This window comes from Fragaria vesca, linkage group LG7, assembly GCF_000184155.1.
Source record: "Fragaria vesca subsp. vesca linkage group LG7, FraVesHawaii_1.0, whole genome shotgun sequence".
NCBI lineage: Eukaryota > Viridiplantae > Streptophyta > Magnoliopsida > Rosales > Rosaceae > Fragaria > Fragaria vesca.
Window position 1 is genome coordinate 12,636,163 of NC_020497.1, and position 13,714 is coordinate 12,649,876.

Here is a 13,714-nt window from a genome sequence, read left to right on the forward strand (position 1 = left end):
CTGTTAACAAAGGCAATCCAAACCGTGTTAAAATGATAGGTATATTTTAGATTTTCAGAGTCTATAGGCTAAATTTATAGTCTATTTAACTCTTATTATTTGAACCTATGATTTTGTTATCATGATATACTCATATCAACAAATTTAAGGGAAAATGTCTATTTAGTACTAATTGTAACCCTTTATTGCCTATTTTAATGACAATCTTTTCTATGAGCCCATTTGAATGAAAGTAAACTTTTTTTATGCCCAAATGGTTAAATCTTTACTAAAGTCTTAACAAACTATATTATTTTAAGACGATTTTGCCCCCATCTCTTCAACATGAAAAAACTTGGCCGGAACCTCGGACTCCATTCACCGGCCACCGGACTCCGGTCACCGGCCGTCGGACTCCGATCACCGGCCGCGGGACTCCGGTCACCTGAATTTCTCGACCGCCGGACTCTGGTCACCGGAATTTCCCCAGTAACCAGTTACTGACCCCCAATAACCAATTACTGACCCCTAGTAACCCTAGTAACCAGTTAATGATCAATTATTGACACCCAGTAACCAGTTATTGACCAGTTACTGAATTACTTTAGTCACCGGCCGCCGGAACTAAGTTACTGACCCCCATGATTCCTTAAAAGGCTATTGACCCCGGGTAACTCAATTACTGACCCCCAGTAAGTCGAGTTACTGACCCTCAATAATCGATTACTAACCCCTAGTAATCGATTATTTAACCCAGTAATCGATTATTGACCTTCAGTAATCGATTACTGACCCTCAGTAATCGATTACTGACCCTCAGTAATCGAGTTACTGACGCCTAATAATCTGTAACTGACCTCAATAATCATGTTCAAATCTTCACCAATATCTTCAATTCGTTGACCAGCCACTCAAAATTTCTTACCTCTTTCTTGACCGACCTTCTTCCAGTGGCCGATCGACACCAACCAACGACATTTTGAAAACGAAGACGTACTATGGCGTCGCACAGCTCCAACTCCCTCACGCGCCTTCGCTTCCCCGTTGTCCTAGCCAAGTCTGCAGTCAGTGCGGAGCGGCAACAAGCTCCTGGAAGTAGACGACTCCTGATGGCGACGGTGTCCAGATCGAGAAGATGACACCAGATTCTAGCTCGTTTGATAGCGAATCTGCCGAGAGAGAGAGGCCAGATCTTTGCGAACGAAGGGGTCGACGTCCTCGCCGTTGAAGATGGCGGAGGAGAGGAGGAGTTTCGAGTTTCTCGGCAAGTCGCCGTTATCGGTGGCCTCCGCCGGGGTTACCGAGACCGACGAGACCTTTCATGGCGTGATGACAGCGGTAATGGTGAGGAGAGAGAGAGAGAGGATCGGGTGAGATGTGAGTGAGAGGAGAGAGATAGCTAGGTCAGTTTTTGGGTAAAAATGTCTTTTCAATAAAATTCATTGGAATGGGCTACTCAATCTTTTTTTCATTGAAATAAAGTTTACTTTCCGTGTTATTGTGTATTTGGGTATTTTTCTATAATTTAATATAATTTTCGATATTAAAAAGATTACAAAGGACCGGAATGTAATTAAAAAACAGTCATTCTGAGGGACTGAAATGCAATTAAAATATGGACTTTGTTTAATGACCTCTGTCTCACTCTCTCTCTGGAATCTTCTACGATCGTTGAAAAATTGATTCAATTGAGCCAGAAAAGCCATAAAGCTCAGATCTTGCAACTCTCATAGAAACTCCAATCCGATCAGTAAGTCAAGTCTGTTTGTCAACCCGCCTTAAGAAATATGCATTTGCATTTTTCAAGTGTTCAATCTAATTTCAGCTGACTTTCAGTTTCTAGTTTATTCGAATTAAATTGAACTGAATTGAATTGGGTCTTTGCAGATTTTGGGTTATAAAGGTTGTGACTTAATACAATGGAGGATGTCCAGGAGCAGCAGAGTCCCTCACTTGGTATTTTACATCCTTCATTTTCAGTTATCATATCTTTAGAGCTATTATTGTGTGATGTTGATACCAGGAAAGTCCATCACTTTCCATATTGTTAAGCATTGATGCTTCATTATCTGAAGTTGAATTCCGGGTTTCGATTCTAGTTATGGGAAGTTGTCCGAGTAGCAAGAAATCACACCACCAAGTTTAGTGTTATGTGCATATAGAGTAATATAGCACTTCTGAATCTAAAGAAAAATTCGCACAGACCAGGTTGTTTTAGTAATAATCTTAGGTGTAATCTGTTTTCGTAGTGTAAGAACAGTCAAGAGAAGGAATCTTAGTTGAATCGTAAGGTATAAAAAGACTCTAAAACTTTGGGGATGCCGTTACCTTCCTTGATACTCTTCCTCTGGTAATGCTAGTTTTGTTAGCCTTGGATTAAAATGAGTCCTCAGACATTCAGTTATCTAGTGCCATACTGTTAGGAAGTGGGTTTTAGCTTCAAGTCATGGTTCTTGATTCAATAACCTTAAGTTAAGGTGGTTTTTGAGTCGTGGGACTGCATACAAAAACAAGTTTTCTTTTTAGTTTTATTTTTATCTACATATCTCTTGTCAAACTGTTTTAGGTCTCTTTCTTATGATTGGTTACTTGATTATGGCATCTTATGTTTTCCGTGACTTGATTAGCATCTGAAATTTACGTAAATTTTGAGAAGACACGAAATACTTGGACAACAATGACAGTTCCTTGTGCTCCCCATACTTCGATTTGTGATTCCTCCATATATTTACTTTGAATTGCGTGTATTTCAATGTTAAAATAGTAGCTATAAGGGAGATTTTCAGCTACATGATACCTGTCTTGTTAAGCTTAAAGAGTAAGGTGTTTGTTTTCCCCTCTTCTTATGAGTGGAGCAATTACAGATACCATATTTTGTTCTCTTCAATTGTTCTATTGTAAGACATCCGAGCTTTAGAGACATTGCAAGACATACTAATGTCTGTATCTTTTCTAGGTCAAGATGGTGAAAACGAAATAGTCATTGAAAATGCTGCATCTGTTCATGCGGAACGTCCTCAGGATGCTAACGGCCCCCCAAAAGTTAATACTAAGGCAGAAATTCTTCATGACAAAGTTAAGAAGCAAATCATTAAGGAAGGCCATGGTCCAATACCATCCAAATATTCGACATGCTTCTGTAAGTGTCAGATGGTTTGCTTAATTTAATACTTTCGATGTGGTAACCTTTGAGTACTCGTAGAAAAGTTTGTCTTTCTGATGATTCTCAAGCTAGACTTCTCACCTGTTGCATCAAAATTTATATTTGGGACATCAAATACTATTGCTTAGAAAGAAGTACATTTCAAACTATACATACAAGACAAGCAAACACCTTATGTATCTCGTATAAGTGATTTTGAAGAAAACACAATCACCCACAAAGTACATATACTATATCATTGGGAGGTTTACATATAGGGTAGATTAGCTAGATATTTTACTTTCAATTTTACTTTTGATGGTGGAAGTAATTAGCTAATTTATTAATATCTGATGACTTCATACGTGTGATAGTGCACTACAGGGCATGGACTGAGAGCACACAGCATAAATTTGAAGACACATGGGATGAACAAAGACCACTTGAAATGATTTTAGGAAAAGGTATTTGGCTTGTCAAGTAATCTGTTGCTAGTATTTTTTTTATTATTATTCTAAATATATGGAAATGACTGTTGATGAGTTGCTTGTTCTTACATGTTCAACCTGCATTGAGTTTTGGAATTTGTATGTTGCATTAATACACCTGATTATGTTTCGTCATCCTGATTATCATGTAATTACAGAACTACACCAGTATCTGTATGGAGTTATAGACAAGTTGCCAAAATATAAAATGAACCTATAGTTTGTAATGTTTTTGTTACTGCAACACAGAGAAAAAAGAAATGACTGGCTTGGCTATTGGTGTATCCAGCATGAAGGCTGGAGAACGTGCACTCTTACATGTAGGCTGGGAATTAGGATACGGAAAGGAAGGAAACTTTTCTTTCCCAAACGTTCCACCATCAGCAGATATATTGTATGAAGTTGAGCTTATTGGATTTGATGAGACCAAAGAAGTAAGTTGCTTTCAGTTGTCCTCCCAATTAATTATCAATAGAAGGTTCGATTTATTTTTAAGGAATTGACTCGAGTAATGTACTAAATGTATATCTGCGGAACTTTCCTTCATAGGGGAAAGCTCGTGGTGATATGACTGTGGAGGAGAGGATTGGAGCAGCAGATAGAAGAAAGATGGACGGAAATGCTTTATATAAGGAGGAAAAACTGGAGGAGGCTATGCAACAGTATGAAATGGTTACGAACTTGTGATTCTTAGATATTACATTTATGGTTCCAGATGAGTTCCTGAGTTTCACAGTTTCTTCAGCTCGGTTTCATGGGACAACAATCTGATGGGTGTTTTCTGCTTCTTCTGTCAGGCAATAGCATATATGGGCGATGACTTCATGTTCCAATTGTTTGGGAAGTACAGGGACATGGCTTTGGCTGTTAAAAATCCATGCCACCTTAACATGGCAGCATCCCTGATAAAGCTCAAGCGATATGAAGAAGCCATTGGACAATGCACTGTTGTAAGTATATGCAATCACAAGAAAAAATATATTTAATTTATTACCAGCAATTGTATTATTCATCCGTAAGATACTACGAAGGTGAACTATAGCAAAGCAAAGCTTATTTGGGGACTGGGATACCAGAAATTTGAGTCATAATATTCTTCATATAGTGCTTGAGAAATGGGTGGTCTTTAGTGTGGCTATGATCCAATGCAATGACTTTGAAGTCTTACTGGCAGGGTTTTGATCAATAATCAGAGTCGGGAAGTCCATGCTTAATTTGAACCGTTGTTCATATAATAAAGTACTGCACTATGATCTTTGTAGTATACTAGTATGTGCCTATGACTCTCCAACCCAGCCGCTTTTGTCCTTGTCATGGGATATGCTTTATTGACAACCCCGATGATACTTGCTTTCAGAGACCCAATAGAGTATTGTGAAACTTATGTGCTAACTATGTTCGGATAATTGCAGGTACTGGCAGAAGATGAAAACAATGTCAAAGCCCTATTTAGGCGAGCAAAAGCCAGAGCAGAGCTTGGGCAGACAGATGCTGCACGTGAAGATTTTCTAAAGGCACGCAAATTTGCTCCTCAAGACAAAGCTATTGCAAGAGAGTTACGCCTGCTTGCTGAACATGACAAGGCTGTTTATCAGAAACAGAAGGAGATCTACAAGGGAATTTTCGGACCAACTCCGGAACCTAAACTGAAGCAAACTAATTGGTTGATCAGTATTTGGCAATGGCTGTTGTCATTATTCTACAGTCTCTTCAGGCGTGAGAAGCGAAAAGCTGAGTAGTCAAAAACACTTGATTCTGTTTTTTTTTTTTTTTTTTAGTCCAAAGAGACTCTTGAAGTGTAACATATCTGAGGAGATTCATGTACTAGTGTTTTGAATAAACATTGAAGACTTGCATCATGATCCTAAAGGTTCACTCATTTTCAAATTGTGAGGGGACGATTCTATGCCTTTGAGTAAAATCTTATACGGCAACAGTTTTCATGCTATAAGATACATGGAACGGATTACTTTTCAGCAGGAATTTGCTCGTATCATTTTACCTTGATTAAGTTAAAGGAACTAGAAATCAACCAAAGCATTACCCCGAAGACTTGAGCCAGAAATCCATTTGCAGTGTCCACTTTAACGTTAGATTTTACCTTGTACGATTGAAATTGCAGAAGAAAAACAGAAGTTACCTTGTGAAAGTTGTCGCTGTAATACAAGTAGGAAAGCCATGTTCAGAAATAGAGTCGGTTTCTATTTACTATTTTTTGGTTGTTTCTTGTGTTGATAGCAATACCATAAGACCAGAATGACATTTCGATCAGGTAACACCTCCATTTCATGCTGAGTTACTAGCTCTACTCTACATGGCATGAACTTGGCCCCGAGCATGCACTATGAGAAAGTTGAACTTGAGATGGATGCATGATGTTTGTTCAATCTTTGAATCAATACACAAGATTGCTCTACTATGGGTTTTCTGCTTGAAGATATAAGCGAATTTCTGAGGGTAATTCTCATTACAAGGTCAACTATGCTCAACGTAGAGCCAATAAAATGGCGCACCAGTTAGCAAGTCAGGTTTTATCATTGCTTTCAATTTTATAAAGAATGGCACTTTAAACCGTGTAGTCGTTCAATTTTCGGTGACCTCTATGATTGCACTGTGTACATGTGTTATAAATGGTTAAGATCACCGTGTAAAACTGTAAATACACATGCATACAAGAATTTATAAAAAACAAAATGTATTCCCAGTTTCCGTTTGCGGTCCAGAGTCTCACCCTATCTTGACTATAAAGTCTCTCACCTCCATCTCACACGTCTGTGTACTTAGTGTAGTCTAGTACCTTTCTCCACATCTCTTAGTGGTAGTTGCAGTCTCCTTTTCAGTCCAACATAACCTATCAAATAGCAGGGAAAGGTCAAGTCTGAGCCTTCATCTGGTGATCTGGTCTATGGTTTAAATCCTCCGTTCCCAATATTCCGGCAGGCCAACCTATGCCTCAACGCCACGTTGTAGTTGCACCAAGACGAACCACCATCCATATTATTCTAAACCAAAATTCTTGCTTGCAGGCATATAATAACACTCTGATTGATGTAACATACTGATACCTCAAGCAAGCACAAGGAAAACAAAGGGAAGTTTTAAGGTAAATGATTTGATTGACCACCTACTACTGCTTAACCACATTACAATCAGGCACCATCCCAGGATATATCGAAACTTTTGATCCACGATTTATCCCCAGATTCATAAAAGGGGAGGGGAGAACTAACTTACAACACATAACGGGAGATGACGCTCTCTGTACAGATTCTGGTTAGCAGTTCAAACACAGATACAATAAATACGACTACAAATACAACAGAAGCTACCTTGAAAATAAGCCTAAAGCCGGCTACATCAAATTGGAGCCGTGATGCTAATAGTACAACATACAATTATCAGCCAACACGAGGTTAGAATTACCTGCTGCGCTGACAAATTCTAAAGCAAATCTTGTTCATCTTGCAAATCACAACGAAAGGTTTCGCTTTGTTGCTTCCATTTTTAATAGAAGATCTTTGATATCCGCTTCCATCCTCATCTTCATATTGGAATATTCTCGATGAGCACGATCCAGAGACTGCAGTTCCTCGAGTTTCTGTTTCCGCATTTCCTCAGCCTCAACGAAACGGAGTTTTGTTATTCTACTCCTATATTCTTCTTCAATTTTCTCATTCTTTGCCAGTGCTATGCGTTTCAGCCCCTCAGCTTCTTTTCTTGCTTCGTCCGCACGTGTTTGGAACATTTTAGCCTCAGCCTGCTTGATCCTCACAATACTCTCTAACTCATCGAAAACAGGTTCTTTTTGAGAGCTCATGTGCATCTCAGATTCCATCATGCGCTTATCAAGTTGGTCATAGTTGAAGCTAGGAAGAATGCTAGGAGCAGAGTCCAACTGAGGGGCCTTCTCTGTATACACAGACTTCAGCCATGCTGGTTCCTGGCTTGGGCCAGCAATACCACTGTTTAATTTACCTTGATCCTTGCCAGATAAAATGGGTGTTTTGCCCAACTTGGAACTGTCAGCATCTGCAGCTAAAGGAAAGAAACTTTAATGTCAGCCCTTACGGTCAAAGACCTTCGGCTATCAGAACCAGATCACACAGAAAAAGCTCATTCAATTTCAAGAAAGATACAAATCAGAAGCTCCAAGCTAATGTCATTTGATGGAATTAAGTTCCAAGTGTGTCACCGTTACACCGTATTTCTGAATCTTATATAAGCATTCAAAAGCAGTTCAGATTTACTTAAGCAGATGTTTCTGCTAACTGAAATCCTACCGATCTACCACTACAGATGCCTGACTACCAAAATGCTAAAAACATAATGCATTAAATATATAGAAAACATTGTTACGGTTTATATATAGCAATTATATTTGAACTCTGGTATTAGTATAACTGCCATATAAAGCAGAAAAGACTTCTCCCTAAGAGCTTGAATTTTCCCCCCACATGTACATGTAAACAAAAGGCTTAGCTGCTTCTTTATTATCTAAATTTACAGCAGAAGACAATTTGACAACTTTCATCACTATTCACTAAGAATTGCATTACTACATCCATATCTTATAAATGATGTGTTTAGCAGATTTCAGATAGGCAAAGTCGGTTTGGGAACATATGGTGCCAAGGAATTGGCCTATTCTGTAATACCTCAATTTCTCAGCATAGATATTTTTGGCAAGAGCAGCTTAAAATCATTCCTAGCAATACTACTACTGAAAAGAAGCAAGATACCACACATTATGACCTCAGAACCATTAGGGCAGCAGAACACAAAAAAAATTTGCATATAAATCAAACAACTTACCCAAGAGGAAAGCCATTATGTAACTGTAAACCTCCGGAAGGCCAGACTTATTTGCCAATCTGACAAGCGATTGATCAGCAATTTCGTACAGCTGTCTCCCTCGCATGTCCTTGCTGACAACAAAAATTCTCTTAACATATTCAAGTTCCCTGGCAAGATTTTCAATCGTCCAATCCTTGGCAAAATTCTGAAAAACCTCCTTCACAAAGCCAAACATTTCAGAAGGATGATCACAAGCAACACAATGAAATTGCATCTCAGTCGTCCCTTGAGATCCAGTCGCACTGCGTCCATTTCTAATATAAGATTCCCGCAATGCACAATCAGCATGGCACCAATGAAGACAAACATCGCACCCAATCCAACTACATGTATTTGAGGCCATATCAAACTTTGAGCACACAAGACACATGCAACTGCTGCAAAAACCAGTCTTTTGAGAACAGACCTTGCAATCACATTCATCCACAGGCACAGGACTCTGACAAGAAGGATTTCTGCATCTCAAGTACAGAAAAATTTCAGCCAAATCAGAAGATGACACACTGCTCTCTTGCTGAAGAAAATCTGGTAGACCAGTCTTGAGAGCAACCAAGATTTCCAATTGTGCCCGGTGGGCTTTTAGCAGCGTCTCCAAGGTTATGTCAGACCTGTTCTGCAGTGCCTTCTGAAATGCAGATAGTTGCATGCGCTTATCCGCATTTAACATAATCTCGCGAATACTCTCCTTCATACATGCTGCGGAATGTCCTGTCATTTCATGAAACTTCTTCGCCATTACATGTACTGGATCAGATACTATCCTGGCAATGATTGTCTCAAGAAAATCAGCCCCACCGATGAGCAACTGCTCTTTTTCCTTCTGGCTGCTAGTCCTATATAAACTACCACTACTTTTCTCTCTCATTAATCGTTTTCTGTCAAAACTATAATTTGATCCCATCTCACGAGATCCGACACTATGCGAAGGTGACCTAACATCCTCATGGTGCTTTGGTTGCCCTCCTGACAACTGCTTATGGAAGCTTAGCTGCCTTTCAAATCCATTAGTCCCTTTAGAGCTTCCTTCCGGATGTTTAAGCTGTTGCCCTTGCACAGATTGACCATTTGTAACACCGGACTGTGGATGAGAACCATTGCCGGTGATCAAAGTTTTTTGATAAAATGGAACCTCCTTGGTTTTAGCCTCATTCTGAGCTAGTGCCTGCCAATCAATTCCCTGGAAAAGGGGGCGACTTTTAACCGATTGCTCAAAGTCCATTGAATTCTGGGTTGTTAGAGAACAGCTAGGATTGTGATAAAATGACTGAGAACCTGAAAAAGATACTGACTGAGTAAATCCATCCGAGTTGGTACAGAAAGTGTTATTTAAAGACTGTACACTCATTGCTTGATCTGGAGAACCAGGAGTGGCACCAATAGGTAACAAAACATTAGGCAAGCTTAGTGAAAGGTCAAGTGGCTCAAGAACCAACTTCTCATCCTTCACATTAACACCAGAATCAGCTCTCTCCTGCCTCCTAACAGGAGAGGACGTAAACAACTCGAAACCCCTGGTGCTCGGTCCTTCCATATCATTGTCCATGCAAGTCAGTCGTTCTCTGGATTCTCTCTCGGCCCATCCACTATTTTCAGCTGAATCCTCCACATGAGCCACGCTTTTCCCTTTGTCCTTGAAATTCCGAGTCAAATCTGCACTCAGATTCAGTGTCTGAACTTCAGTGTTCTCCTCTGTCTCTTCTCTATCAGACTCTGTCATTTCATCATCCTCAGCCTTCACTTCAAGGTCTATCCCCATGTCATGGTCTGTCTCCTCTTCCTTTTCCAACGCCCTCTCTGAAGCCACTTCCTTGCTCACTTCCTCCTTACCTTCTTCCCTGGACGATTCTTTTCCACCAAATCCATCTTCGCGGTCTCCTACATTTCTGGTCTCCTCAACCGAAGGCAATTCATCTTCTTTCTTTTCCTCTTCTTTCCCCTCACATACTCCCTCTTTATTCACACCTTCTTTATCCAAGCACGCATCGTTCTCCTCCATAACCTTAGTCTCCGTTTTGCCCCCAACCTGAACTCGGCCTTCTTCCATTTCAGCTACAGCTTCCGGTACCAATTTAGGTTCTTCACCTCCATCCTTAGCTTCCGGTCCAGCTTCAGGCTCAAGCTCTCCTTCCTCCATTTCACTACTAGTCCTACTTCCACTCTCACCCTGAACCTCCTCCTCCTCCATAGCCTGTGCCTCTGGCTCGGGTTCCGGCTCAGGAAGAGGTTCTGTCTCCGGCTCAGGAACAGTCTCCCTCTCCGGCTCAGGCTCCCTCTTAGGTTCCGGTACCGGCTCCGGCTCAGTCTCAGGCTCAGGCTCAGGCTCACTCTTCTTGACCTCAACACTCTTGGATTGCTCACTGCCAACAGAGTCCTTGGACCAAGTCGGCGACTTCGACTTGGAGGTCGAAGATTTGGACGATTTCCCGTCCTTAAATCGCCGCGGCGGAGACCTAACCCTCGACGGCGACCGGAGACCTCCTCCGACTTTCCCTCTCTCCTCCAACCTACCACTAGTACTCCTCCCTTCCTCAAACTCCTTCCCAAACCGCCGCCACGACAACACGCTCCCTTCCCGCCGCGACCGGTCCCTCTCCGATCGGAACCCTTTCGGAAACTCCGACCCCCTCCTGGACCCGCCGCCGCTAAAGCTCTCCGACCTGTGCATCGAACTCCGATCGTAACCTCCGCCATACCTATCGATCCCCTTCCTCCGCTCGAACTCGTGGTCCGGCGGCGGCCTCTTCCTCACCATCCTCGACCCGCCGCCGGCAGCCACCTCGCGATCATCGTCTCCTTTAGACCTCGCGGCGGAGGAGGAAGAAGAAGAGAGCAAGCCCTTGCGGGGAGTGTCGGGTTTGTTGTTGTAGTAGAAGCTCCGGTGCGAAGAAGAAGACGAGGTCCGGCTGGGGTACGGGTTCGGGCTCGGGCTCGGACTCGGAGTCGGATCCTTACCGTAAGAATCGAGATCCTCGCTGGATCTCAGCCTCTTCATTTTTTAAAAGAGAAACAAAAAAGATCAAGTCGCTTGTGTATTTCTGGTGGCGTTGAAACTACGGCGAGCGCCACGTCAGGTGGTGGTGGTGGTTGCGGAGTCACAGAGCGGCGGAGGAGGAGGAGGGGGAGAGGGGCATAATTGGAAATAGGGGGAAAATGAAGAGAGAAGAGAGAGAGGAAAGAATCCAAGGATGATGGTGAGTTCAAACTTTGGTAGGATGAGGAGTCAACGCTGTTTTAACTCCTGAGAGAAGAGAGAGAGTTGAATACGCAAACTGCGCATTGAACTCTGTGTCCGGAGAGTGCAAAGCAAAGTAGGAAGGCGCGTGTTTCTACGCGCAACTTTTTTCTCTTTTTTTTCTCCGATGTGGGTTTCTATTTTCTCTTTGAGTTTGCAAGTATCTTTGGTTTTTTATATTAGAAAATAACAACCCGTTACAAAACACAAAAAACCACCTTACAACAGATTTAAATAAATAAGGATATAAGCCCAAGCCCATAATGTATAGTCCCATGCCCTGTCAGCAATTTTTACGCAAAATACCAAAAAAGCCAATATTTTCTAAAATAACTACAAACCTGCCACTGCCTCCACCGAATAGACCCGACTGCCTAAATCCCACACTTCTCCACCATTTCCATTCAAAACAACGATTCTCTCTCAAAATCCCAAGCCCTAAATCACAGTAGCAGAAAGATTCGTCCCAAAATTCTCCACCATTTCCATTTGAAACACCGATTCTCCACAGTAGCAGATCGACGCTGTCACCGATTTAGGTACTTGTTCAATCTTCTATGGCTTCTGCATGTCTGAGATTAAGTTTTTAGCTTCGCGATTTCTATGAATTTGAACTCGATTTCATGCATTGGCTTTGTGTTTGTGCATTTCGTTTAGATTTGCTATTATTTGAACTTGAAATCACAATTTCATAATCGAGCAGTAACACTGAGTTTATAAGAATCTGAAATTCATGTTTTACAGTGCTTTTGGAGGCAGTAGCAGTTTATAGATTTGATTAATGGAGGAACATGGGTCTACAATGATACTAATGAGCCAAAAAGAAACAGAGGTGGCAAACGATATACAGGTAATTCTCTATGCACATGCTCATTTGCAATATCTCTGCTACTGTATTTGTATCATGAGTTCTCTATGTATTGAGTGTTTTGCAACTGAGAATATGTTTTGAATTGTCTAGACTAGTTATATGAATGCCATTACACATGCTAAAGTAAAATTGAAACTGCTACTGTTTCAATTGTTTCCTGTTAACTTGATCATGCTCATGCTACTGTTAAAGTAATATCTCTGCTACTGTATCATGAGTTATCTATGTATTAGGTGTTTTGCAATTAAGAATATGTCTTGAATTGTCTAGACTAGTTATATGTCTGCTACTACACCTGCTGAACCTTAAGAATCAACAAAAAATCCAAAAAAAAATGCTAATGTTAAAGAGCTACTACTACACGGACTAGACTAGTTATGTATCTGCTACTACACTTGCTGAACCACAAGAATTACAAAAAAACACTAATGTTAAAGAGCTGCTACTACACATACTAGACTAGTTATATGTATGCTACTACACCTGCTAAAGTAAAATTTAAACTGCTACTGTTTCAATTGTTTCCTGCTAACTTGATCATGCTCATGCTACTAGGGAAAAGAAAGAAATATATATGCTATTGTAACATGAGTTGTTTAATTATGATTTTCTTGCTACTGTGCACAGGTGCAAAATGATATGAATACCAATCCGAAAGGGAAGCGATATAAGACTCTAGCGCGTAGAAAAAAGTTGCCAAGAAAGATAAACAACAGCAAAAAGCCAAGGAAGTAGACAAGGAAGTAGACAAGGTTAAAAAGCCAAGGTGTGAGCAGAAATTTCGTCAATTCAGATGCAACATGTTGGCATTTGAAGAAGTATTCACCAATGTTTGCAAGGACTTAGGTGAAGATAAAGAGATTTTAAGAAATGAGCTAATGAAGACACCATTCTGGGATTTCATATCAATATATGATAGACATTTGGTGTCAAAATCCACTGCAAAGAAGTCGGATAGAGAAATTCAGCGATTGATTGACTGCTACGTGCCAAAATTGAAGAAGTTCAAGTTTGGAAACAAGGTGGCTGAGATCAGTGTGTCTGATGTAGCGCAGATTTTTGGGGTGCAAAACCCAAAAAACGGGCTCAATGTGCCGACCCCACTTGAAGATTCAAAAAAGCCTGTGGATAATTCAGTGGTGCAAGCT

The 13,714-nt window shown here is 40.9% G+C and overlaps 3 protein-coding genes across 3 annotated transcripts in view; 2 read left to right on the forward strand and 1 right to left on the reverse strand.

Annotated features, from left to right (window-relative positions):
• The first annotated feature begins 1,641 nt into the window (after positions 1-1,641).
• LOC101291961 (peptidyl-prolyl cis-trans isomerase FKBP42-like) lies at positions 1,642-5,355 on the forward strand. Its single transcript, XM_004307171.1, has 8 exons — positions 1,642-1,729; positions 1,867-1,935; positions 2,936-3,118; positions 3,496-3,585; positions 3,859-4,043; positions 4,159-4,281; positions 4,407-4,559; positions 5,022-5,355. Exons 2-8 carry the CDS (start codon positions 1,899-1,901, stop codon positions 5,346-5,348), a joined length of 1,098 nt encoding a protein of 365 aa, XP_004307219.1. The 5' UTR covers positions 1,642-1,729; positions 1,867-1,898; the 3' UTR covers positions 5,349-5,355.
• A 906-nt stretch (positions 5,356-6,261) lies between these two features.
• LOC101307942 (protein OBERON 4-like) lies at positions 6,262-11,455 on the reverse strand. Its single transcript, XM_004308630.1, has 2 exons — positions 8,422-11,455; positions 6,262-7,644 (listed from the first exon to the last, which is right to left on the reverse strand). The coding sequence occupies exons 1-2, from the start codon at positions 11,453-11,455 to the stop codon at positions 7,079-7,081; spliced, it is 3,600 nt and encodes a 1,199-aa protein (XP_004308678.1). The 3' UTR covers positions 6,262-7,078.
• Positions 11,456-13,366: 1,911 nt separating this feature from the next.
• LOC101308234 overlaps positions 13,367-13,714 on the forward strand; it is a 3,471-nt gene continuing 3,123 nt past the window's right edge. The window contains exon 1 of the mRNA XM_004308631.1: positions 13,367-13,705. Within this exon, the coding sequence (XP_004308679.1) occupies positions 13,367-13,705 (339 nt within the window). The remainder of the gene's footprint in view (positions 13,706-13,714) is intronic.